The sequence below is a fragment of the Pygoscelis adeliae genome, unplaced genomic scaffold (genome assembly GCF_000699105.1).
Source record: "Pygoscelis adeliae isolate BGI_AS28 unplaced genomic scaffold, ASM69910v1 Scaffold34, whole genome shotgun sequence".
NCBI lineage: Eukaryota > Metazoa > Chordata > Aves > Sphenisciformes > Spheniscidae > Pygoscelis > Pygoscelis adeliae.
Window position 1 is genome coordinate 5,961,624 of NW_008824658.1, and position 27,216 is coordinate 5,988,839.

General features: G+C 42.9%; 1 protein-coding gene across 2 annotated transcripts in view; it reads left to right on the forward strand.

The window, feature by feature from the left end:
• FSTL4 (follistatin-like 4) overlaps window positions 1–27,216 on the forward strand; it is a 231,988-nt gene that overhangs the window by 62,893 nt on the left and 141,879 nt on the right. For both annotated transcript variants that reach the window (XM_009322721.1, XM_009322722.1), the window contains exon 3: window positions 8,826–9,074. In XM_009322721.1, the coding sequence (XP_009320996.1) occupies window positions 8,826–9,074 (249 nt within the window). The remainder of the gene's footprint in view (window positions 1–8,825; window positions 9,075–27,216) is intronic.

Here is a 27,216-nt window from a genome sequence, read left to right on the forward strand (position 1 = left end):
GCCCCAGAGCCCTGCTGCTGGGGCTGCCTCTTCAATCAAATAAAGTAGCCATGAGTCAAACATGCATTACACTTCACCCAGAAGTAAAAAGCACCCAAATACAAAACACCTGTACTAACACAAACCCCATTACAACTAAATAGGTTTAATACTTCTTTTTCCTTTTCTCTCCATTTATTTCCAGCAAATGGCAGCTTTTACAGAAAAACATCAGTGCTCAGAAACAGACTCCCAAAATGAATCCAGTCCCTAATTTTCACACAGATGTCTGCCTTCGTTTATGCATAATAGTAAATGATAGAAGTCTTGCAAGTTGTACATATATGCAACTATTGATAGATTCCCTCTGGAAACTTTTATCCTTGAAAATTAATCTAGGTGGGAGAAAGGGGCAGAAGAAGGGACAGTAAAAGACCCTGTAGATTTATTGTCTTAACAGACCAAACTGAGTTGTTCCTGGAGGTGGATTTGCAGGCTCGTGCTTGCTTCCTTTTGAAGGTAAGAGCTTTCCTTTGGTAAAGAGAAGTGGCTGGTTTGAGAATCTTATTTCTGGCTGCTGGAGGAGGTGTGATGGGCGTAGGGGCTCAGAGAGGCGGCTCTGCCGTGGATTCACATTTTGAGTACTTGTCCTTTATTGTTTGTGCAATTAAATGTTTCTGTTGGTGGAGCAGAATGAAGCCCGTTCCTCCAAGTCACAAAGTGTTTCCAAGTTACGCTAATAACCAGCGTTATAATATAATATGGAAGTTACTGGAAGACCTGGTAGTTAATTACTGTATATTTAGTTTGTACCCAGTGCCAGCCTCCATCCTTTTCTAGCAGCGAGGGAAACAGGTGAAAGTCTGGTGTTTCTCTCTTTTACATTTTTGGGCTGTGCTTTAACATAGCTTGAAAAATGTTTTTCAAGAATGCGACTTCATTTGTAAGGTTCAAACGTGCGACGTGCACCTCAAAGAAGAGGAAACGCTAATGGAAGTGCTGACACAGGCATCGCTGTGATGGCGCTAGCTGAGGTCTCTATAATCAATCATGCTGAAACCTCGTGCGGTGGCACCGGTACAATTCGTTGCAAGCAAGATGATTCTTTTTACTAAGAGTGGAATTCAAGAATAATGTAATAAGGAAGCTGAATGGGTATTAATTATAAAAGCTTGTAATCTATTCCTCTTCTAACCAGAAATAAACAGGATAATGTTCTGTTTTTGAGACAAACGCGATGATGAGCTGGCTGTTTCTGTTCTTTTTCCTCAATGAGCCTTATAAACTGATGCACTGAACGAGAAAAGAAATAGGAAACTGAAAACATCTTTCTATCCAATCTGAAATAACATTTGGTTTGTGCATATGTAAGGGGAAAATAGGCATACAATAAACAAATGCAATTATTTTCTGATAAATGTTCTCATTGCAAAGTAATGAGTCAAAAAAATAGAGAAAGGGGAGATTTCTGTGAAACTGTAGAATACCCCTCGGATGGAAACGTGGCATCTTTTGTTCTTGAACCATTGCTAATATTGCAAGATGTCCTGTGTTCTTACATAGGCGTGATAAGCAACGGCCATGTGTGTCCCTCTGCCATTGCAGCATGGCCCAATACACTTGGTTTATGGATTTCACCCTCCTCCAAGTAGAAATGGTCAAAGCGAGGGTAAAATTGTTAAAGTTTTGGAATCGGATGTTGAAAAATAGGTGGAAGTGAGAGACTGCTGCCTTGTGCCAAGGAGGTTTGAGGGTAGCACTGTGGAGGACTCTGGGTTCACGATGAGTTGTGGCTCCGGAGGGTGGAGGAGCCAGGGGATGTGAGATGCAGGGCAGGCAACCCTCGGGATGGCGTGGGGAAGCCTCAGATGGTGTGTCTGGAGGGAGAGGGGAGCGAGCAAAACACGACACGCATGGAGAGATTTAAAAGTTAATAATGCAGATAACTGGGAGGATCTAGACCGCTCAGCTTACCTCCAGCAACTCCACTGGTGATGTAATTGGAGAAATCGCCAGGAAAACAGGCAAGTCATCTACAGTTGTTATTGGATTCTAACCTCCTCGTAGTCTCTGCCACAAGAAGTTCATTGAAGGAATAGCAGAAAGATGCATGACACTGCGTTATTGATTTCTCATGTCTTTTATAGTAGCCCGTAGAGTGCTAGGGTTTGCTGTGCTGGTCAAAGGATAAAAGACCACTGAAAACAAGGAGAGGAGTAAGGCTGGTCCTGAGAGTAAGAGTGAAGGAACGGGGCAGGCAGGCGATTGCTGAGGAAGATTAAAGGCAACAAGACTTATTTTTAACATTGACCTGTGGGAATTTCATTGCCTTCCTTCAGAAGAGTGCATTCTTCTGGTATGGAGTCTTTCCAAAGAAACCAAAGTATTAATGTGATCTGTTCCCTCCAGATCTGATACTGGAAAGTTTCTGCACTCTTTGGACTGTGCAATACTGAGATAATTAAATACGCAATCGAGTAAAATACACACATGTGCACGCACACGTGCATGTGCATACACACACACTGCTACCCAGCTTCACTGGGTGACTCACAACACTGTAAGTACGGGTGCCCAAGGAAGCACTAGATTAAATCCTTCTGATCAACGCAGGCAATCTACTGGTCATACAGTCATGTTGTGACGTTTCTTGGCTGGCCGGTTGTGGGGACCTGCTAGACAGCTTGCAAACACAGGGCGAGGTGTGGTGCCCATGGGAGCTGCGCAGCACAGCAGTCCAGCAGATTTAGGTCTATGTCTATACTTGCTGCACAGTGGTAATGTAATAAAATTGCCTCCGATATGCAGTACCTATCACAGATAACTTTATCTAAGCATTTACTAAAGAGCAATTTTATGAATCATCTCTTTAGTAGCTCTTCCAAGAAGAGAACAATCAAGCAAATTGTGCATGGTAGAGTTTCATGGCAAGGATCTAAATATATATGGTCTCGTATGTTGGCTGGTATTTCTTTCTCAGCAATCTGCATATATGCTTTACATAGTTGGGATCTTTTGATTTGTATATGTCCGTTGCCTCTTTTTTCATGTTAAACCATGTTAAACCTCATAAACCATGATATCATCCAAAAATAATATTTAATGAAGCTTTTGATCTCACAATGGTTAAATGGATTTGAAATGGGACAAAAACTAGGATAATTACATAAGGAATACCGTAGTTACTTGAAATTTTCAAATGCCTTTTCATGCTATCAGCTCTAATGGATTTCATAGTCCTGACAGATATTGAAAGTAACACTAATCCCCATTTTCAGAGGTAAAAATTGATACAGAAAATTTTCCTATAATTTTTGAGTGCTTCCTTGGTGTTATTTACAGAATAACTTCACGTTGTTACTGAATTTCGGTTGAGCAATTCCAGTTTGTTTGTATTTGATGTTAAACTGTGGGCACAGATTAAGCAGCTCCCTTGGCATTGGTGTCATCGGTGTAACTATTTGTCGCAATATTCCTTTCCAGAGTAGATTTTACTTTCCTTTTGGTGTTTCTGTTTTGGTTTTTCAGCTCTGCGAGAGTCCTCCTGAATTAACGTGGCCATCAGGGAAAGTTTGCTAGTTTTTGTTCTGGGGAGGCTTTCCACGTCATCCTGTCTTTTGTTTTGTGTAGAGCATCTAAATTAGTAGAAGTGACTGATTTTTTTTTTTTTTACCTTCCCTTCCAAGGCTGATGTGTCCCTCTCCATCCTGCTCAAAGATGCACACACAGTTATCTCCTGGACCTTGAAAGAAAATAGTTTGCGTCCATAGCAAAATGTGTGCTTGAAGCACATCTCATTTTCTGTATTATTCTCCAAGATAAGTCACTGGTTTTGCTTTATAAAAATGTATAAATTATAGTACCAAAGGCTAGTAACGGAGATGGTGAATGCACTGTTGCCATGCCCCTATTCCAGGTGATTTACCATGGCTTTTCTGCCTCTCCACTTTTATAACAGGCATGCAATGAAAAACTGAGAAACTCACAGAGCAGATTATTACGAAATCCCTGCTTTATGCTTCCTTTCTTATTTTATTGCGGCATTAACAATGTTTGTAGCACATGCATTTGCTAACTGAACAGAAGCCAGGTGCAGTAGTCACGCATCTGAACGTTTGTTACTTCCAGCCGTGAGTTATTCAAGACGTATATTGAGTTATGTGCTGGGGGAGGAAAGTTTAGGGCACCGTGCTGCAGCATCTGATTTCGTATCATCAGCAAAAGTGAAGTTGTGGCAAGTCGAGTGTATGGGAAGTGTCTAGGTGGTCTTAAACATGTATATGTCTGTGTATGTGAATAGATGTATGTAAATACATACTTGAACACATACACCTATATGTGTTTGCATTGTGTGTATATATATCTGTGTGTACTGGCAACGTATATTTTTCAGCAGTAAACGGTGCCTACAGGTGTGACATTTTAGACCACAGAAGATTATTTAATGTGGGAAAGGAAAAATGATGTCAGGATGCCGGAGGAATAGCTCATTACCTGTTACCTCACCGGTTTACCTAATGGAAGTAACGGACTAAGTTTAGAGACTGGATACTTTTATCGTGTTATAGAGGGTTTGATTTGATTTTTATTTTGTTGCAACATTTGCAAGGCGCAGCGTTGCCTTTGAAGGACTTGGGGTAGAAGCTTCCAGTTTCAGTTATACCAGTCTCCAGTGCCCCATCATTAAAGCTTCCAGTTTTGGCTCTGGTCCTGATGTAGCATCTAAACTTTTTCCTTCAGCAATAAAACTGGATGTCCAGCTGCCTGCAGGAGCTCACTGTTACTTGAGGGCAAACTGGCTTTTTACATGTAAATGTAGTAATTTACATTTCTGCAGTGTATAAGCAACTTCTTCTGAGTAGCGATATGATAGAGCTGTTTGGGTTTTGGTTTTGCTGTATGTGTGATGGGTTTGTCTGGTTGGTCTTAATTGAAGTCAGTGCTTGTCGTGAACCCAACCTTCCCTTGAACTCTTTTTGCTGAAGTAAGGAATAGGGTTGTATTTGGGAGCAAAAAAATTGCCTGTAAGCTTTAGTCTGATCTGTAACATATTTAGTGGCGTGTAAAAGTAGATGAGGTCTCTGTCTTTATGAATTAATGAGCTGCCAGAGGACGCGTATTCTCCAATGTGGCAATGACATCTTCATTTTCTTATCGAAGTCTGGCTTGAGATGAAGGCAGCCTGCTAAACAGCCTTATGAAATTCCTAAACTAACTTACTGCCTGCGCAAGGCTTTTGTTGGTTTTCCACTGGAATTCCAAATTTCTCAGGGGCAGCCAGAAACCGATTTGAGAAGTCAAATGTTTTCATGGGTGTATGCGAATGGGCTTCCTCTCTCCATCCTGCTGACTTTAATACAATATAACAACTCAGACTCTAGCCATGTTGGGTAAACTTAATTAGTGTTGAAAAGTGGCTTGTTTTGCAAGATGATCAATTTTTAACCTAAGTAAATGACTTTCTTTGCAACTAATAAATTAAATAAATTATGCCTTTTTCCGTGCAGTACAGTGGGGCTCGTAAATACTGTGAGCAGTTAGTTGGTAGTTTCACTTGATTACCTTTCCCATTTCTGTTTTTAATAATCCTTGTAAGAATGGGGAATTCAGTCACTTTTAATAATGTGACAAAAAATAGCGATGGCAGGCGCATTTCATGACACGGAGCTACACGCCGGTGTCCTTCCTGGCTCGGGAGCTGCCCATGGGATCAGCTGGAGCAGGCACCTCGATGCAATCGAGGAAGGTCCCTTTCCATGGTGTGTGGTGATGCTCTGGATTGATTAATTACCTGGATAAAGACAACGGTGCTTTTACAGTAAAATACCTTCTTTCCTCTTGATTTCCACTGGCTCCCTTCTGTTTCGCACCCCGTTACTGTCCTTCCTGGGCGGAGGGTCCGTCTGTATGTCTGAGTGTGCTTGTGGGGAGCTTTAGTTCTTCAAAGGATTATGCAAATAGTAATTGAATTAAAGAGCTGCTATCAACGTTATCAGATTCTGGCAAAGGCATCCCACGTTAACACTCTGCTTGCTGACACACAGATTTCGGAGGGCTTGGACGCGTCAGGGTTCCTGAGTACGTGAATCTTTCCTTTCTGGCTGTTTGTGGGGTATCCTGCCTACCCCCTTACCCAACTTAGGTGTGGTTAAACAGGAGCTCTCCATCTGGGAACACAGAATAAACCAAACTGTGAATGAAACGAATGAGGCGTAAACACAGACAGGCTTTCTGCAGTTTCTCCTTAGTAACCGGGGTGGATGTAGAAAAGCCAAAGTATTTCCCCCCCCAAGCTGGTGCTTAACCAAATCTTTGTATCATTAAAAAACTTAAAACTTCCGTTGCAATAGGAATAGTGTTTGTCTTCAGTAATCCTAAGTTTATAGTAAAAATCAAAATACCAAAAATAATTGAGGCTCCAAGAGGATTTTTGCTGCTGCCGGTGCCTGCGGTAGCTGTCGGGGCAGGGTGCAGCTGTGGCCTGCCCAGGTGTGACCTGATGCATTAAATCAGAGCAGCCCACTGTGAACGAGGAGGCAGAAATAACCTTCAGCGAGACGTATGGTGCAGTCCTCAGCTGGTGCTAGCTCCGAGAGATCAATTTTTAGCGATCAAGACAGCACAGGAAGGGCTTTGCTGTAGTTGTATCTGAATTACATTGATATAGACAATAATAGCTCCTGAATCTTGGGTGTTTGGGGTTTTTTTTTTTAATATCTTTAGCATCAACAGCAGTCTCCAAAACATGTCTTTTGAAGGCACATTGTGATGGATAAGCCAAGTGCCTGTACAGGTACAGGTCCTGCCACCGAGAGGAGGAGGAAGAGGAGGATGCTTGAAAAGGGCTTCCTCAAGCTCTGATCCTTCGTGCTGCTCTGGTCTACAGCAGACACCATAAATGCAGATGGCCTTGGCAGTGAGGTCTCCCAGAGGTCACAGAATTTGCGTTCCTGAGGACATTTTGCAGAAGCTCTGGAACAATTAGTAAAGTAAACAAAGAATATTCAGATACTCCTTCCAGGGACTGTACTTTTTGCACTGCTCAGAGATGCTTTGACCTTCTAGTTTATTACAAGTCAGGAAAAGTCAATATTTCTTAGCTTGCTAAGTTGGAGGCATTTTAATGAGTTATTGAGTCAAATGGTTAATCCTCCAATAACAGATTTTTTTCCCTTTCTGATTTACAGTGATAAAAACAAAGGCTTAACAGGGACCAAGAAAAATGGGATTTTGTAGAAACTTTTGCTTATCTGTGCACACGCTTTAACCCCTTGATCACTATTAGGTGAAATGTAGCTTCAATACTGGGACATTTCATATGGGCATAAAATGTTGGGCAGGCAGGGGCTATGTCGATGTTAGCAAGGAATTTAGCATGATAAAAAGGGACCAATAGATTGAGGTAGCTAGTGCTGATGCTCCTCACATCTCCATGACATGTGATGAGGGGGTGTCTTTGGGTGAGATCCGGTCAGCTCTCATAGGCTGAACAGTTCCGCTGCTTGAAAAATCTTTGAAGGGCAGAGCCTTGGGTGCGTTTTGGAGGATGTTGTGGTGCTGCAGCCGCTGCAGGATTTGTCCTGTTGGGTGCTGGAGCACATCTGGAGCAGTGCTTCCACTTGAGCTTCCTCTGAAAGAAAGTGTACACCGAAACCTTGCCGAGAGCCAAACCTACGTGTGGTAAATGTAGACAACAGGGATTTACTTCAAAACCGCCTTGCTGGTCCAGACCGAGTCACTGGCGTGGGTGCAGCCGGAGGCTGCTGCTGTTGGAAGGCTGCACAAGGCTGGCAGCAGGCTGTGCGCTATGAAATGTTTATTCCTGCTTTAATTACGCCTTTTGCAGCATCCCTTTGTAATTCGCAACTTTGTGTACTCCAATTAGCATAGAATAATCTGATTTCCTGAAACTCTCTTCATTGAGCATAATGCTAATTATTGCTCTGAGTAGTGGCTTGTTTAGAAGTACCCTGTCCTGTATGAATTATAATAAAGTTCTGTTGTAAGCCTTTAAGCGAGGAAACTTCAGAAGCAGAAGATGTTATAGCACAAGGGCAACTTCCTTAGCCTTTAACAGTATCAAACAGCAGATAGCACAGTAATGTTCAGAACATTATATCCAATGAATTCTTAAAAGTAGTAGAAAGTTATTTTTCATCGTATGTCATTTATTCAGAGTGTAGGGATAGATACTGATGGTCACTTTTACAGCGAGAAGCATCTTCCCATAATATTCCCTTCACTTCAGTGATAAGTCTTTCTTGGGGATTATTTTTTTCAAAAGCTCTCAGCGATTGTCTGTCTGAGCTTTCATTGAAACCTGTGTGAATTTTAGCCTTGGGGATGTTCTGCTTCTGGCTCACAGAGTGGAAATTAGACTCTGAATATGGACACCGGTACAGAGCTGAAGTGCCATCACTTAGGGCACTTTGCTGCCTGAAATGAAGCTCCTCATGGGTTTTGTGGCTGGAGGAGCGTAGGTTTTCAGAATTGCTTTCTGAGTGTAACTCACGGCCAAACTCATGGCACTGAAATACTCTCTCAGGATTTTATTCTAGGGTATAGTTTCACAAAGGGCTGAAAGAACAAACGGCCCTATGCCCATCGCTTTTCAGTAAAGCCCTTTTAGCACACGCTTCATGTTGCGATGAGTGAGAGCTGGAGGTCTGGGAGCACAGATGTGAGGACATTCTCCAAACTGCAGTTGTGCTGATATTCAAAGCGGGGTGCTTTTTCCCCTCAGAAACCTTGTAGCTCCTGCTCCTGTAATTGTTGTGTTGCTACATCAGACGAGTACGGTCTGTTAGGCCAATATTGCTCACTCTGACGTTTTCTGCTCCTCCCAGTGCTTTATGGGCAGGATGGCCTGCATGCATCGTGTGAGAAGAAGTACTGCGGCCGGGGGAGCAAGTGTGTCGTGAACAAGGACACCAACCAGCCCGAGTGCAGATGCGTAGAAGATTGCAAGCCCAGCTACATGCCCGTGTGTGGATCTGATGGCAAATTTTATGAAAATCACTGTCAACTGCATCGAGCCTCCTGTCTGCAGAGGAAGAAAATCTACATTATCCATAGCAAGGACTGTTTCTTCAAAGGTAGGGCATCATTAAAAATAAATACTTCTGTAGAACTTTCATCGCTCATCTTACTGTAATCTTGATAAACGGCCAAATGGTATGTTTTATTTCTAAGAGAGAAATTTTTCAGGGATGATTTATTCTAGGACACTGTAGAACATAACACAATGTTTTATGCAGCTGTTAAGCCCTTGAGTGTCATCACCACCCAAAATGCAATCAAACTGGGAACTGGTAAATAATTAACATCACTGTATGCGTTGTGTGCACTGTAGTTGTGCTGCTCAGTACTGACAACTTGCAGTGTAATAACTTTTTACAGTCTGATTCATTTGGTAAGGCTTTGAACAAGACAAAGACATTAAGAAAAAGTATATGGTATTACAAAAAGTTTGTTGCAAAAATGAGAAACAAAAACCTACTTAAGCAAATGACATGGGCACAGGAAAGGAGCTGTTTAGATGAAATAAGAGCGGTGGGACGTGCACTGCCAGAACAGAGACTTAAATAATTTTAAAGACGGTTCTGGTTACCAGTAGGACGCGTGCATCTTCAGCTGTTTTACTGGTTCAATAGCAAATTTCATTATCATCGCTGCACCAAATCCCCAAAGGGATGGAGTCCTGTGTCTTTTCCATTAATATTTTGTATGCCATGTACCATCCTGTCGCAAATCAAGTGAGGCTGCAGTAGCAGGAGCGTGTGATAAAATGCCAGGGAGGGGAAAAAGTCGTAAATTATTTTACTTCTAATGAGAGGTCTTATAAAGGCCTCGCTAGAGTGTATCTTGAAAACTCATTGTCAGATATGACTCCATATACCTACAGAAAGATTTGAGTGGGTTCTTGCAAATATATCCAGTGACATTTACATGATCAAATATGAAAATAAATCCTTTATCTTCAGCTCGCTGGGCACTTGAGCCCCTGAGGAGCTTGGCTGTGTACAGAGCTATCCATGACAGCTTCTCGTTTACTAACACATGCGAATGCATGATGCTAGAAGAGCCTATTTAAGAAACCGGAGCCCATTCGAAGAGTCTTAATATATCCTCGTGATACCCTTTGGAGATAGAAAAGCATTACCGTTCTTGTGCCTTGGAGGAGGCCCAGAGACAGAGACCAGCCCAAAATTTCCAGAGCTATCTAGGCACTGCTTTGCTCTGCATTGCAAAGTCTCATTTATTTTGGGGGTCTGGCTGTGGATGAGACAGAGGAGCTGCTCAGAGGATTGACTCGGTGAACACCAGCTGAGCTGGGTTAGTTGGTCACAGGCACGCTCTAAATTTGCCAAAGCAGGTAATCAGGTCTAGGATCAATAGACCTTGTATGAAGTTAATCATGGAAAGGGGTCACCTAAAGACATATTTGGAGCGACAGCACATGAGCAGGTCAAGGTGAAGAGGGATTTTTGTTTGCCACCTTAAAAAGGAGCATCTGAAAAGGATGCTTGCACCTTGCTCCTCCTGCTAGTGTTTCTGCCTCAGGGTATTGAGTCAGATCAGGGCGTGGACGTGGCTGGAAACTGCCTCCATCCCTGAATAAGATGAGGATGGGACTGCAGCATGAGAAACCTCCCAAAGAAAGGGGAAATACAGATCTTAATTTCAGAGGTGCTCAGCAGCCCCCCGACCCCACTTGATGCAGCGGGTTTTCTTTCCCTGACTCCCCAAAAGGTGTCTTGAGACAGTTTTTTCATTCTTGTACATAGCCTACCTTTTTACAACGATGTTTCTGGCCCAGGTTTTTATTCATTCCTTATCGCATATAGTGGTAAAGAAAATGACTTCTCATTGCAGTAATCAGTGCCTCTGCAATGGCTGTATTATACCTAATGATACAATGTCATGCTTGAATACTTTCCTGAACACACCATGAAATGATGTCAGAAAGTAGTAGTTTTGTGTCCCAGTTTAAAGTAACCCTTAAACTCCTGCCATGGAGCACTGCTTTAAATCTGCTTTTCAGCAGAGTAACAGCTTTGTGGAAGGGAAGAAAGAAACAAACTCCCTTCCCTTCCCTGCATGAATAAGTAAAAAAAGTACTTCAGTGCCTGCAGAGATAAAATGTAGAAAAAAGTCTACCTTAAAGGGGGGAATAATCCCACAGAGTGGGACTCCATAGGAATGTTTGGCTTCAGCCCTCATTTCTGCCATCCAGTTCCTAAGTAACCTTCTGTGTATCTTTTCATTTCTTTGTACTTTAGTCTTCTATTTGTAAATCAGGAATGATAGTGTTTTCTTTTCAATAGAAATTTGTAGTAAGCAACTAAGCTACAGGTTTATAAGCAACATTATAAATGTAACATAAAGTGTAAGACTTTGACTGGAGGAAAATCTTAAAGGTGCAAAATGTATTGTTTCAGCTGGATATTAGGTGTACATCTGTCAGGAGGCACATGCTTTCTATTTGTTCTCTATCAAGTAGATAGTTTAATTATTTGAGTACAATCAGGCTGATGAGTGGGCTGCTTCATGGTTTTTTGTCCCAGTTGACTTCTTCAATTAAGACTTAAGTCCCTGCGTAGAGCTGAGGGGACACCACAGATTGCATCTGTGTGCTCTGCCAGTTTACCCAGTTATCAGTGTCAAACTGGATGGCCTTGAAGTATGACAGAGATCAAATACTCTGATTCCACTTTGAGCTAGGTCTTTCTACAGTAAACTGATAGCAAAGCAAACAGCAAAGATCTTGTTTTGTGTATTTTGGGTAAGGATTTTTTAGGTCTTTTAACATATTCATCACTCGTGAAGTGCTCTGTAAATACTGGTGTATAGCAAATACTCGCACGTGACTAGAAGCATTGCTTGATTTGTGCTACCTCACTAGCATTTCATTCTGTACTAGCGTTAGTATTAGGAAGAGCAGAAGAGAATCTGGGCCTGGGCAAATGAACGATTTCTCCTTTGCCCAGCCTAGAATGAAATGGCTCCTTGAAACCTTGAGAGTCCAAGAAGACAAAAAAACTTGCATGCCTTCAGACATCCAGATTTCCCCGTGGCATTTTGAAATTAATCCATGTCTCTCTCAGAGCAATCTGGAAAATCACACAGACCTGCTGGGTGAGGGTGGGCCACGTGGAGACATCGGCTCTCTGGTATCGGCAAACATGGGTAGATTGCATCAACGTTGTGTTTGTGAAAGATTTCATGGAGAGTGTCAGACCTTGATGTGCAGACTTTGGGCTGAGCTGACCACCATGCCCAAGGCTTGGGCTGGCTGGGCTGGCGAATGGGCACGACACCCAAGGTAGGAGCGCATGGAAATGCGGGTGAAGCAATGAGAGGACCCAGCAGGAGACATCTCCCCAGGCTTCATCGTGCAGCACAGTTCCCCGGTGCTGCCATGCACAAAAATACAAATGCCATCCCTGTTTCTCAGTTGACAAAGCAAATGATAAACAAGTGGAAAACTTCACTTAGGAGTTTGGAGCCCAAAGGGAAATACCATAAAGCAGAAGTCGTACATCCAGAGGTCTCAGGAGAACTGTCACTCCTACTTAATAGCTGTTCAAATTCTCCTTGATCCGGTTGTCTTCACTGGTATGAAACATAGTTTGTTTTTCCCATAGGAAAATGTTCTATTTAAGACTTCTCTACTATGTGGCGGGGTTTTTTGGTTTTATATATTTTCACTGTTTTGTGAGTTTCTGTAGTCATTTGATTTGAGCGTGGGTGATTTTGACTGGATAACAAAACACGAGGATAAAATTCTTCTGCTCTTTGCCAAAGAGGAGAAGAAAGAAGTTCATCTTCCCTAAAAGCACTCCCAATACCCATGAAAACTGGAAAGATATCTGTGCTCATAATGACAATTGTCCCACAGATGTACAAAATGAGCAGTTGGCCTGGAAACGTTCCTATTTGAATAAATGCCTTGGATAATGCAGCTATATCATTTTAGTGCAGTGATTTGGACTATGCTTTGTTTTCCCATAGCAGTAGTCCCTTTTTTTCCACTTCTATTAATTTTTCTTTCCTTTTGACTTTTTACACCCACTTGGTCTCTTCACTCATTTTTCTCTCACTATTTTTGGCCAGCAAAAGCTGCACATTCACCACTCAATACAGTTGAATTCCCTTATCTCCTTCCTTTCTCCAGAAATGTCAGAGCAATGTACTTCTCTAGCAGTGTACATACATTAGAGAAATTCTTTCTGTTTAGAGCTATGCTTTTCCATTTTCAGGATTTAGGAGTAATTTTTTTCCCTTCTTTCTTTCCCTCCCTACTCTTGTCTGCGAGATCAGCAATCCTAAAGCTCCCCTGCATCAGCCAAGCCTCTGCTAGAAGGCGGCAGCCACGTTGCTTGCCCACGCTCATTCCTTATTTTTCTCTAGTTCCGATGTCCTCCCTTTATCCAGGTGTATTGGGGTTTTTTTATAAAAAGCTCAGCTTTTCTTGCTGTGCTGTATAGTGGCTTTGTACTGCAGCTGGTCAGATTTAGTTTGTACTCTGGCATGAACTCAATCCAACTTAGTTGACCAAATTCTTGAACTTTCCATTATGTAACTGAACTGTACCTGTGCTGATTACTTTATTCTCTTTTTTTTAATTCAGTCCAGCTTCTACTAAAGCTCTAATTTTATGAGCTCTGACAGAATTTTATGTGGAGAGATGGGGCGCTATAAAAGCACATTTATGTCTGTTATTCCAGTCCTGTTCTTTCTTCCTCCAGTCTCTCCTGAAACGTCAGTAGTAATTTTTTCAATAATTTGTTCTCATTGCTTAAAATATTTTTTTTTCCTTTCAAGCAAATACACGACAGTAATTTTCCTCCTCACAGAAGGTCAACTTTTGCCCTGTAATAAATCATATTTTTGTACAGATTTTGGAAAGAAATCCCTGTGGAAAACCACCTGCCTTTCTCCTCTCCGTTACACACGTGATCACACTGATGGATTTGAGCCTTTCACCGTTGCTCAGAACAACATTTCATACCACGAACCTATACATAGTCTTCCACAATGTACGTGCCTACGTGCTGGGGTGTACGTGCATGTACACATACGTGTGCAAGTGTGTATGCACATTGAAGGAGAGAGAATAACTTAACTCATGATATTTATGCACGTATAGTATAGAGGACGGAGCCAGGCTCTGCACGGGGGTGCATGGTGGGAGAACAAGAAACAAGGGGAAAAGCTGAAACGAGAGGTTCAGCCTGAATGTAAGGAGATCGTTTTCCCATGAGGATGGTTGAGTGGTGGGGCAGGCTGCCCAGGTGCCACCTCCATCTCTGGGGGCTTTCAAGACCTGGCTGGGAACAGCCCTGGGCAACCTGGTGTGACCCTGCACTGAATGCCTAAATGCCAAGGCCTCTTCCAACCCATATCATCCCAAAATCTTATGATTTCATGGCCTAAACGGTATCTTTCATTTTCAACTTCTCGTATATCTTTCCTCCAGTTCTCAAAAAGTTTCTTTCTAATTATGGAAAATTATAATCTTCTGCATGCTGACAGAAAATTTTCTATGCTTGAATGTAAATAAATTACAAACTTGGAAAAAAAACCCAAGCTGGCTAATAACTCGTGCAATGTATCACTGCAGTAATCTTGAGTAGATATTAATTCAGCCTCAGGTAGTGGTGGTTTATTTCCTCTGTACTTTATTTGTTGTCCATGCGTTAGTTCAGTGCTTTGTTACTTCCAGAAGTAATTTGTTCTAAAGAATAGCATTTCAAAACATCTCTGAGAAGGTGTTGAATGTTTTGCTCATTTAGTGCTTGTGAAACAGGCAATCCCGCTCCGTCGGCCGGTTTGCAGACTGCAAAGAAATCTGCTCCATTTAACACTCACTATCTTTCCAGCTGGAAAAAACCTGAGTGTGAACTAATGGCAGATTTCCCAGCTGGCAATTAATATTTGCCGATTTAACTTTGCAGCACTGCTGGCAGGCTGCTTCGGTGGCAGCGAGATGGATTCAGAGCTGTTGGGAGGCATGCAGTTAATCCCTCTGGGGAGGAGTCTGGGGTCTTCGACATGTAGGTCTGGCCTATAATGATCTTTTCAGTGTCCAATGTAAATATATTAGGAGTTTCAAATGTTATAAAGAGGGCTAAGTGCTGTATGTAATGGAGGTATGTGTTTGCTTTCAGTAGAGCTGATACAGTTCTTGCTATACTGAATACCCTAGGACTCTGAATACCAAAGGGATTCCTTACCATTCCCATGCTGCTTTTTCAGCTCCCTCCACTGAGTCTTTTGGGGAGTGATCAATTTTACCTGACTTTTCGGGCTGAATCCTCTTAAATGTGATTGACAGCTTAATTTCTTATAAACATATTGCATCCATCTTTGGGGTAAATTATAGGAGCTCCATTGATTTATGTGAGGTTGTGAACATGAGACAGTCTGCTCCTAGCTTTGGTTATAGGAATTTTGTAGGAGTACATCTAAGATCTTTAAGAGTATTTTCTATCCATTTTCATTTTAAAAGACCTTTGCTCACATTACTGAAATTCATGGGAGGGAAATCTTGGCCCTCTAAGAGTCAGTTGTGAAACTCTCCCTGATATAGTTGGGCTTTCATTGGAAATTCAGTGCTGATAACGAGAGCATGGAAAGTTTGAGCATAAGAAAAAGAATCAAAATTAGCAAAGGTCCCAAAATAAGTCCCACAAAAAGTCCCCAAAGAAGAAATGCATGTAAAAATTTAAAAATTTAAAAAAAAAAGAAAAGCTTTTGAGACCTGATACATATCAGAAGTTCTCTGGACAATAGGAAGCCTTTGCTGAGGACTTCATGACCATAGTGGTAACCCTACAGGTTCACAGGAAAGTGGGACTGGAGGACTGCGGCAGACACTAAATTTGAAATAGTCAATCAAAAGGTGAATTATGTCCACTGTAACTCCTCACAGCGGTGCCGTTAACTGTGTCTGCTTCGCCAAAAACAAATCTCTGTTTCCGTGATGCTGGGACTCTGCATAGGCTGGTGACAGATTTCAGGTACAGTAGGTAAACCTGAAATGAGGGAAAATGTACCATGGATGAAGCTAGTGGAAAAAGTGGTGTTATCTAAAGTGATCCCTGTCCAGCATTCCCAGTGTTTATAGCTCCAATTTGAGGCAATGGCCATTTGGGGAGTGCAGGAGTAACTGTAATGTGGCCTTTTGTTTTTAATATGAAATTGTGTAAAGTTTGTCTTTTTACAACAGTCATGACTGTTGCCCCCGTGAACAGTTTTATTCGGTTATCTGTTTCATCTTATTTAAGGATCAGTCTATTAATCTCCAGTTGCCAGTCTTGACGTGTGTGGCCATAGTATCTCCCATAAAACCAAACCACTTCACATCACGTATCAACTAGTGAACAAAGGAGTTAAAGGGTATTTCAGCAGCAGTATTAGCACCTTTAAAAAAAAAAAAAAGGTCCTTCTTTCTAACTTCTTTCCCCCTTATAATTTAGGGTGTACTGGTTGAACTTGCAGTCACAGTTAATGAAATACGCAGCCTGTCCACCTTGCTGGAGGACCACGCCAGCATCAAGCACTGTTTGGGAATCCCTGCTCTGCCTGAACATAAAGGAGGGTACAACAGATGATTAAGAAAGGGGTTTAAGGAACTGTTTACCCATTGAAAATAGAAAAGCTCAGCCTAAAACTCTGTGGCATGGAGGAAGGCAGTGGTGGCATGAGATGGTCTCAGTTTAAAGCATCCAGAGTTGCAGCTTGATATTGTTGAGGGCAGAGAAATGAGATGCAGCTCGTTATTCTTTAGGGTGGCATCTGCTCAAAGCCTGGCACTGGCAAACCTTCGCTGCAGCGATTTTGGGAAAGCTGAGAGGTGATAATGAAGCTTCTTTTGATGCACAGCCTTAGCAGGTGTGATGGGGAATGAAGGCAGGAAGAGGACAGAGGAGGATGGAGAATCAAAGTAAAGGATGTGGGAAGAGACACAGGGATGGGCTTGCATTTACCGGTTGGAGTTCCTGTGCAAACTTTGGTGTGTCAGGGGATGTTTGTCTTTCATTTTTATGTATTTTTGGGTACTGTTTGCACCTGACACATGCTTGTTGTGATTCGGTGGCAGGCTGGACTTGCTGTGTCCACCTCAGTTTTCTTCTTTGCAAATCAGGTTAATAATATTTATAGTACGTTAATTCAGGAGCTTAAACCATATTTAAATATTGAAGACCCTTATGTAGGAAACATTAAAGAAAACTTTTGCTTTTCTATTTTGTTGAATTTAATGTTAGCTCTCACTGTTCTATCAGCAGTTTTCTAAACTGCTCATTTCTGGGTGTTGAATACACTGGAGAAATGCCAGCAAAGTGGGGCATGGTATTACGAAGTCATGATTAAAAAGTGACACATTTACTGAGCCTCTGCATTGCTGAATCTCCCATAGTCCTGAAAAGAGCTTGGATGCTCAAAAGTTACCTGCTTTTTTCTCCAGAAGTTGTTAGTCTAATAAAAGATATTGCCTTTCCCTGTAAACCCTGTGCACATTTTAGTTCTTAGACCATCACGGTTGCACCAACACTACTACAACACCACCGCCTCCCCCTCCCCCCCTTATGTCTCATTTCTTTTTCGACTTTTCTGTTGCTTCCACAGTAGTTTGGAGGATTTCTTATGCGTCAAATGTTATGAAAATACAATTGTGTCAAGCTGTACATTTCAGAATGCAATTTCCTGAGGGGTGCTCGTGGCGAGGACTGTCCCTCTCCTGGGTGTCACTTGGGGCACACGCATGGACAGTGTTTGCATAGCAAAATGCCAAGCTAACCGAGCTGCTGGCAAATCACTCGCTGCTGCCTGCTGTTTCCCGTTGACTCTGACTGGAGCTGATGGTAAAACTGGTGATCTGAGCATACCTGAGTATTGGGAAGGCTCGAACCTGATTCTGGATACTCTGTGGCTGCACTCAGCTTTGCATATGGACCTTACTCAATCTCCTAATGAAGGGATATTTAGATTAAAGTTTGATTCAGTTGAGTTTCTAGGGCTTGTATCAAAAATGAATGGAATCAAACAATCTTACGGTTGGACTCGATGACCTTAAAGGTCTTTTTTCAACCTAAATGATTCTATGAAGTGTCTACATCCATGGTTTTCCCAGTGGAAGGGAAGGATAGCACATGGCATGTGTTACCCAGGTAATTTCAAGTGAACTAAAACAAATATTGCATAAAAATAGAGAACGTAATAGTTTTCTGTACTTTCTTCACTGGCAGAGGTCAAGAATTCCTATTACTGTTTAATTCAAGTGTTTTCTGTGTTGGAAAACCTTCAAATTTCAGTGCTGAACTGCAGTAATTCAGCATTATTGGAACGCTCTTTAAGTGCTTCCACCTAGAAGAGCATCAGGTGGAAACTCAGGATGCTGGTTCAAGAGAGGGGGAATTTATGTGTGTGCAAAGTGTCACCTATGGGCAATATATCTTACAGCTTCATTTCCTTGTAACTGCAAAGAGCAAAATATTTCTCCGTGCCGGGCGGTTTATGTGAGAGCAGGAGGCAGTGAGGAGGAGGAGGGGAGGGAGCCTGGAGTTGGCTTGGTTGGGAGCAGGTGCCCGAGCCTGGACCCCAGAGCGTGGAGGTAACGTGTGGAAACTGCACACAGATCACTTCAGATGCACAGCACGGTTAATACAGTTGCACGTAAAGAATATCCTATATTGTGATTTTTCTCCTAGATGGGGGTTTCTCCGATTGGCCGGTTGCCTTTCCTGGCAGCAACAGTGCAACTGGCACTGCAGTTCTGCAAGAAACCAAGTCCCAGTTTGGCATGAAATTGCTGCTGCAAAAAGGGCCAAGTATTTTGAACAGATTTCCTGTGAGCCGTCGTTAGACTGAAAATTAAAACCATGAATGTTTTCTTTTCCCCTGGTGAAAAATGCTGGGAATATTCCCTAAAAAATTGGGTTCTTTCAGAACTAGGTATGTTGGCTAATGGGTTACCACAGGAATCGGGAGCTGAGCTCTTCAACGCTTTTGTGACGCTTGTGAAGTTGCCTTCATTTCTCTAAAATTACATAAATTGTATTCAGAGAAAACCTGCTGATTTAATTAAGGGCCTCACAAGTCACCTTTTGAGAGGTAATGTGCAGTTTGGTGCCAGGCGACTCTCCATGGGACACCTCCAGCTCTGTGCTGAGACAGAGGCCAGGGAAAACCTTAATTAAAAAAAAAAAAAAACCAAACCACCAACAAATAACAAACCCTGAGAGAGACCAAGAGATTGCTTTAAAAAGAAAACTGAAGAAGTTAAAAGGTAGAGATGAGCATTAAAGATTAAGACGATTAGGTCATGGTAAAGGACACTGAAAACTGAATGGAGGAAAACGAATGTATAGAATAAATTTTAGGGCTAGGGGAGACTCAGGCGAGGAGATTTAGAAGTGCTTTAAAGATAAAAAGGACTGACACTTGAGAATAGTTGATTAGAAGCTATTCAGCACAAATGCTAATTTTTCTGGGTGCTCAGTATAAAAATCCAGGGAGCAGATTGAAATTCTGAGTGCTGGGGAATACCAACAAGCCGGATGCTGCGGATTCAATTAAGTGGCTGTGAGGAAAAAAGCCAGTGCAGCTTCCACCAGCCTTCGCTCCCTTCCTGCCTCTCCACTCTAGGATTTAACAGGCACTTTTTGCTAATATGCTCAAGAGGGCTGAATCCTACTGGAGGTGTCGTGAAGTCAGAAGAATACTATTTAAAATAAGCACTCGGCCAGAGCTCCGCAGCATGAGGTACTGATAAAGCCCTTTGTAATTCCCCGGTTGTTTTTTTGCATATTGTATTGAAGCCACATTCTCCTTGGAGGCGCACGAAGTGCCAGCGGTGGGGTTATCTGCCTTCCCTCGCCGATGTGAAATGAAACTGTTCCCATGAACATTAAAACTTGACATAGCGAGCTAATGAATGACCTCCAGATTTGGACTGTCTGCTAGTGACTCGAAGGCTTTCTGAGTAGAAACTTTTTTTTTTTCGGTAAAAAGCTGATTCACGGAGAGGAATTTGAGCCATAAAATGCGTAGTTAATTAGAAGTGCAGCTGCTGCAGTGTTTGTGTAGGGATGGGTGCTGCGGTGGCGGGGGGCATTCATGCCCCATCCCTTTGCCCAGCGCTGATTTGGGTGGTCGCTGTGCGGTACAGGGATGCAGCATCCAACCGTGGCTCATTGAGTTGCAGGTACCGATCGCCTGGCTATTTCACGTGAATTAGCACCGATGCTGTCGCTGGCACCTTCCTGTGGGGTCTGCTCCGCTGCTGGAGTGTACATGTAAATCCCATTACCTTTAATTGAGTGGGGATCAATCATAAATTAAGGAGTAAGAGGAAGGTTTCCAGGTGAGATTTAAATGCGAGGCTTTTACTGATAATATTTTGCATTTTCCATCAAAGTGTCCTAGAATGCTTTACAGAGATTAATGAATTAGACCTTGCAACACCCCTGCATGCCAGGAAAATAGTAATTCTCCCGTTATAGGGGAGGAATTGCAGTCCAGAAGAGAGCCAGTGACTTTCTCAAGGTCATAGAGATGACTAGCAGAGCTCTTGTTAAATCATCCCAATTCCAGGCTCCCTGTCCCTGTAAAATCCCCTGGCATGTGCTGTTTTCCCTGTAGGTTTTGCAGGGGTGAAGGAGGGGCATGGACTGGCTGGGGCTGCTGAATGCAGAATCCCTATGCCCGAGCAGGGATGCAACAGGTAGTGGTCAGTAGAGGTGTGATCGTGGCGCATAATGCCTGGAAGCGCGGGGTTGTGCTGTCCTCGGCACGTGGGACAGCAGGTTTGGAAACCCGTCCGGCTGCTGTACTTCCATAAAGAGCCGCCGCGTGTTCGGGGCTCTGGAAGGGAAAGGAAATACTGCAGTTTTGCAAATGCAGGTGCAGCTTCCTTATCTTGTAATGATCTTGCTGAACAAAAAAAATCCCCACGGTAATGAAAGCATGTGGTGGAGAAAACCACAGCTTATTCCTCTTCTGCTCTTTCAGTTAAAATTCAGAGGAGGAAAGAACCGCACAATGTGGAGTGAGAAACTTGCTCGCTTACAATTTTATTTAAATGTAACCTTCCTAGTAAAGCCTATTGGCATGACAAGTCCAAAGGAAGATATTTGTTTTCCTTTTGAGTGAGGGTTGTTTTCACTGAAAACAGCCTGATGGGCTAAACAAAGGTTCACGTGCAAGGGGTTTGCCATGTAAAATGCATGGGGTTTGTCTCTTCCCGCAGTGACTGCAATGTCCTGTCAGGGCCTGTCAGAGTTTTTTTTCTTCCCTCTTTGCTTGCTTTTTGTCTGCCACGCTGGCAATTTAGTTGAGAGTTTAGCGAATGCAGCTGTTTTTCAGGAATAATATGAGGAATTTTATTTTTTTTAAATTATTTCAGAGTAGTAGCTGAAATTTTAGTGGGGTTTTATTTATTTACCCTGCTCAGAGGGTTGTGATCAAGATGTAGAAAAGCTCAAGGGAAAGAATTTGAGCTCATCCAAAATATATACAGGGCTTCTGCTTTGCTGTTAGAGATCAGGCAAGGCTTTGCCGTAGCAGCAGCATCGCCTCTCTGCTGTTCCGGCGCAGCAGCTCGCCAGGGAGGTTTTGTGATGGGGTTTGGAGGAGGTGGTGGTGCCCCGGCACTGCCGTGGTTCCTCTCTGTGGGGTTAGGGCACGTGCAAGGACCCTGCGGGCGCAGGTCAGTTCTGGGGGCCCTTCTCCAATGCGGCTGCTCTTCTCACTGGAGGTTTTTCCATGGAAGCCACGATGCCGAATGCCAGGCGTTATTACAGGTTTTTTTTCCCCATTAAATCTAGAGCGAGCCAAATACTGTGAAAACATTTGCGGTGAATATTTAGTTGTATTTTCGTATGTAAGCACTTTGGCTGTATCCATGGCCCTTTAGTTTGCTATTCATGAATGTTTTAGCAAATTGGGTTACTAACAGGAATGTTGCCAGGAAGCGAATATTCCTGAATATTTGTGGAAAACTGGATTTAACTTTGTATTTGCAGTTACTTGCTGTGGAAGCCCCATCTTAGTGCCCCTCTGGGAGGACCAGCATAGCCAATTAAAGCAAATCTTGTTTGGAAATGTGATTCTCGGAGCCTGCCCATGAATAAACTCGACCAAAGACTGATAGACAGCCAGACCAGCTGTGTATAGCTACCCCTCGGCACAGCACCTGGGTGCCTTGCAGGTGAACTGGTAGCAATAGCAAAATCTTTTGCGGGCTTGCAGGAACTTCTGATATTTGGCCTTTTTTTAGATCAGAGCTGTCCTCAGGCTCTTCTGAGGGAAAGATTTAGAAATAAATATTTTTGTTTGGGGTGTCCCGTGTAACGTGAGGGTTTTTGAAGGGTAACTGGGCTCTGGGTTCTGCTGCATTCCTCTGGCTTGAGTTGTAAAACAGTCTAAAAGAAAATTGCCACGGTGCTCTTTTCATATGGCCAGTGTTTGAGTATTTATACTTGAATTCTAGAATAACGGGGGTGGGGGGGCGCGGATCAGGTGCCATGAACACCCACTCAGCTCAAGGACTCCCAAGTGCTGGGAACTCACTGTGAGCTGTGCAAAAGGCTGTGGCAGTGTGGGACCGCGGGGCGGGTATCGCACACTCAGGCCCTTCTGGACAAGGGCTTCAGGGGTGCTCCTGCACGGGGGGTAGAGATTTATGTTCACTCAACGTGGAGGATCATCTCCGTCCCAAATGACTCTGTGGTTGCAGCAGTACGGAGGCATCGCAGCAGTGCGTGGCGAGGGAACTGCTCTTTCCCGTGGGCTTGATGCCATCGGTGAGTCGGCACTTGGGATGCCTGCGTGGGGGAAAGGAGGTTGGAGTAAGGAATACTTACTATTTAGAGCATAAAATCTATGCTCTAAACTCGAGCCAAGTGGTTTCATTCAGTTCATGCACGCCGACAAACGCAGCCCTTTTTTGAGGGGCAGGTTCGTGCCGGCACCACGTGGCGGCTGCTGCTCCGCTGGGCTGGCGTTGCCCTCTTGCCTCCCGAGTTTGTCCTTTCTGTCCCGAGAGCGGAGCAATCTGTGTTAACAAAACATCAGGCTGCCGAAGCCCTTGGTCATCTGCGGGTTTCTGATGCTAGATGGTTTTCATGCAATTTGCTCAGCTGGCTGGTACCTGGAGCACGGGTGTGCAGTGAAGTCACGCTCACCGTGCCGCACCTCTCCATCCACGGCTTCCCATTGCTTTTCCATTTGTTCCATACAATGGTTAGCATCAGACTTTATTCTTCACCCTGCTGTAGGCATTTGAGGTATGTGGCCATTTTCCAGAGAAAACTATTCATAAGAATAGTTTCCCAGAAGCAGAAACTCAGGGGTCAACCTATCTGAACACAGCAGGTACAACTCTGATAACATTTTGGAAGAGCTCCGCATCCAACATGTACGTGAGATGCTCAGCACATCTGGAAAACATCTGTCTTGGACTCGTAATGTGGCATTGTCATTCTTGGACACACTGTAAAACAGGGCCTTGTGGAAAACGTTTAATACTCCTGGACACATTGTGTTTTGTTTTAATGGTAAAATAGCTTGTTAGGTCCAGGCAAACTGGCAGAAAATCTTGCTGAAGCTGTACAGTGTCGAGGAAGTAAAAGGCTATTAAGACAAAAACCTCAGCCCCTCTGAACCCATGAGATTTTAGCTGCATTTTTTCTGGAACAGAACTGAAAGATAATTGAAGGCATTTTGTGGCCCCACACTGGCTTTCAGCTGGGTTTTATTTTACATAATGAGTCAGTGAAAATCAGAGTACAGTTACTTTGGGTTCACTTTAAAAATGTGAACAGGTTGCAGGCTGCAGTTTTGGGCTCATCAGTCATAGCTAAGTCCTTTGGCTCTTTTAAAACTGAAAAGCTTCATTTTCCTTTGCAAGAGGCAGTGTGGGCACGGGCGGCGCGCGGGGCTGCTCCGGCTACAGTGAGCTCGGGGGAGCCGTCGGAGCCTTGCTCCTCCCGAGCAGCCGCCTCCCAAATGCGTCTCCTTTCTGGCCTGATGGAATTTCTGGCAGATTTTTTTAAGTCGGGTTTTGCCACTTTCTTAAACTGATGGCAATTTCCTAGTGGATAGAAATTATTCAAAGGGCTTCTTTTTGTGTTTTCAGTAATACTGTTGTCTTTTTTCTTTTTTTCTTTTTTTTCCTTTTCTGCATTGGGCTAGCGTGTTTTTCATCGTGTTATATGAACAGACATTTGGCTCAGGTTTTTTGGGGTTTTTTTTTTTTCTTTTCGGTCTGGTTGCAGAGCGTGTGCTCTGGCACAGAGGAGGCCACACTTATCTGCTTAACACTTCCTTGCAGTCACCTTTGTTTTGGAGGCTTCAAAAAAGATCAAGAATTGGAGAAGGGTTTAAGAAGTGCATCGTTACCCTGTTTGATACTGTCATGGCCGTGGGAGTGGACCTACTTTGTAACGGCATCTGATCTGTACTGCCTTATCTACACAACTGAAAGTCTTTGGTAACCTAAGCTCTGGGAATATAGTAATATAACATTTTTCCTGACTCTAATGTACATAAAATACTAACAGTTATCCCAAAAGAGCATGTGCCAATGGGAACCTAACTTAAGAAAGGAGCTGCCGTGAATCCCTGAATCTTGTCTCCTTGCTCCTCAGAAAGGCTCCAGAAAAAGCCACCGTCCCCAACGAGGAGCCGGAGAGCTCTGACATTTCGAAGTAATCAGGTAGAATTACTGCATCTCTAGGTATCTTTAACCTATTTACTGACATTTCGTTCACATCATCTCATGACATCCGCTGATCAGAAAACAGCCTAGAGCCGCATCTGCAAAATGCTTCGTGAAGTGTTTTGATCTGGGAATGCAAAATCTTTGTATAAGTTTCCTATGGAATATCATATACCTGGGTTTGGGGTTTTTTTTTAATTATTATTATTTCTACGGTTTTCCTCATTTATTTAAACTTCTAATTTTCTTCTCCTTTTGGTCACCCAGCAAACATTTACGTACTCTTGGTGCCAGGCCATAAACTGCCATGCTCTTTGAGAGGATTTTCTTAACCAAGCATAAACTGGAGTCAGCCCATAAGAACTGCAGAGATCCTGACTTGGATAGTTTTTTAGCCGTATTTCGAAGATGTGGCTGCATAGAGGGTCCTGTTGGTCAGGACACAGAGCTCAAAATTGCTGCTGGAGCTGTCGCTGCCAGGCAGGAATGAGAAACCGCAAATGTAAGTCGGGATGAAAAATCGATGCAGGGTAGAGGAGAGCAGCGGCGGCGGCAGCAACGGGACGCTCAGGCTCCTCCGTGACTGTATCCCACGGTGTAAAAAACCCCACAGTGGCTTTACCCAAGTTCAGAAGTGTACCTGATGGCAAAATATATCTGCAATGAATAAGTTAAAAGGAAATGTGAATAGGATTGTGAATGTTTGGGGTTTTTTTTAAAGGAATATCAATATTTAGTTGAAATGCAGGAAGAGCATTTTGTAGGGCGTTGGAAATGATATTCAAACTCTGTAGATGGCTGTAACTCGTGTCTTTTGGCAGTAGAAGGGATAGTCTTTGTAGACTGCTGTGGCTTTTGAATGATAGAGTTGGAAAACCTAAAAACTCTTGTTCTAAGGAAGGTAAAAAAAAAAATCTAGTGTGTTGAAGAAAATACTTTAAATTGTTGTAGAAATAATGTTCTAACTTAGTCTTGGGCTGAATGAGCTTTTGAGTGAGTAGGTGTTGTCTAAAGCTGAGCCAAGTGAGGTTTATCCCTATTAAGACATTTCAAATACTGAATAAGAAGGAGATTTATCTACGAATTAGTTTATGTGATAAGTCCTGCCTTTATATGCTGCATGAAGCTATGTGTGTTTCTAAGATACGTGTTATCACCTGAATTAATCTTTTTTTAAAGGTTGAAAAAAAAACCCGCTTAGCATTGACATATATCTTCTACTCTGAGATCAATGGTAAATAATGTGGAGCGAGGAAACTCCTGAGCACTTTGGGAGATGTTGGTCTTAATTTTTCTTTCATTATTGCATTTGGCTTGGTACTTGTTACAGTAGGAAAAAAACAAACCCCTGAATGTTTCATAACAAAAAGCACAGAATAAGTAAAAATTAGCTATCAGTTTATTGCCATTATATTTCCACTGGCAGTTCACAGTTATCTTTGATGAGGAAAGCATAAGCTCAATGATGAAAAACGCTTTGTCAGCAAAGGCTGTTTGTAGGAATTTAGCACCTGTAACAGGGAGAAACTGGAAGCTTTTTTTTTTTTCCCTCTGTGTCTTAGCACCAAGAATTCTCCCCGAGTTTGAATAGCAGTGAGGAACCGTAAGGATGACGGATGACCTGAGCTGGTTTTTGTCAAGCCAGTGACACTTGCGTTGCAGCTCCCTGCTCACACTGACTCTATAAAAAGTCACTTTGCCACAGTCTTCGCTTTGTGCCGCTGATCGATACGGCAAAAGGTGCAGATAAATGGGAAAATAGATTTTGTTAGCATAAAACAGGGAGGAGAATTGACACGCCCTTTTTTTAGGCTGATTTACACTTTTCTGTATATCGTTCGTGCGATAAGGGATCTTCTCAGCAATTTTGATCCAAGGGGTCTTAGGTTTCAATCCAAGGGATCAGGGATCCGGTCCAGGGATCCGGCTGTGAGACAGGCAGCCTGGCAGGCAGGTGGCATCAGGCATGCAATGGAAAGCACGACATAAAAACAAAATAGGCTGTTTATTTTCTGCCTGGGCATTATTGGCCCATTTTTAGCAGACCGTTTTGAAGAAGTTATGATTAATTGGGTATTTTAATTAGCTGCTAAATAGTTCCCTACTTGATTAATCTAATTACTTTTTCTTTATTTCTGCTTTCTTCATCCAAGGGAGAGCCTGTGTCAGTGCTGACTGCTGCCTCCCAAGTCTGCCTGTACCACTGGAGAAAATCCATGGGAACGGGCTCTCCCTTCCCCCTTACTTTTATTTTCAACTCTTTGTGTGGGTTTATGCACTATAATTTTTTTCTTTGTAAACCTACTTACGTGCATCAACTTGAAAAAAGTGTTTCCGAGAGCTGAGTGATGCAAGCCTTTTGCACGCTGCCGTGTTTAAGCCTACTAGCAAGCTAAAATACCTCTTGTGTGCAGGTTTTTATCCACTTTGCTCTCTGATGAAAGGGCGGAGGGCATCCAGGGACTGGTTTTGTTTGGGTGCTATTCCCAGGTGTGGTGGTCAAATGCTCT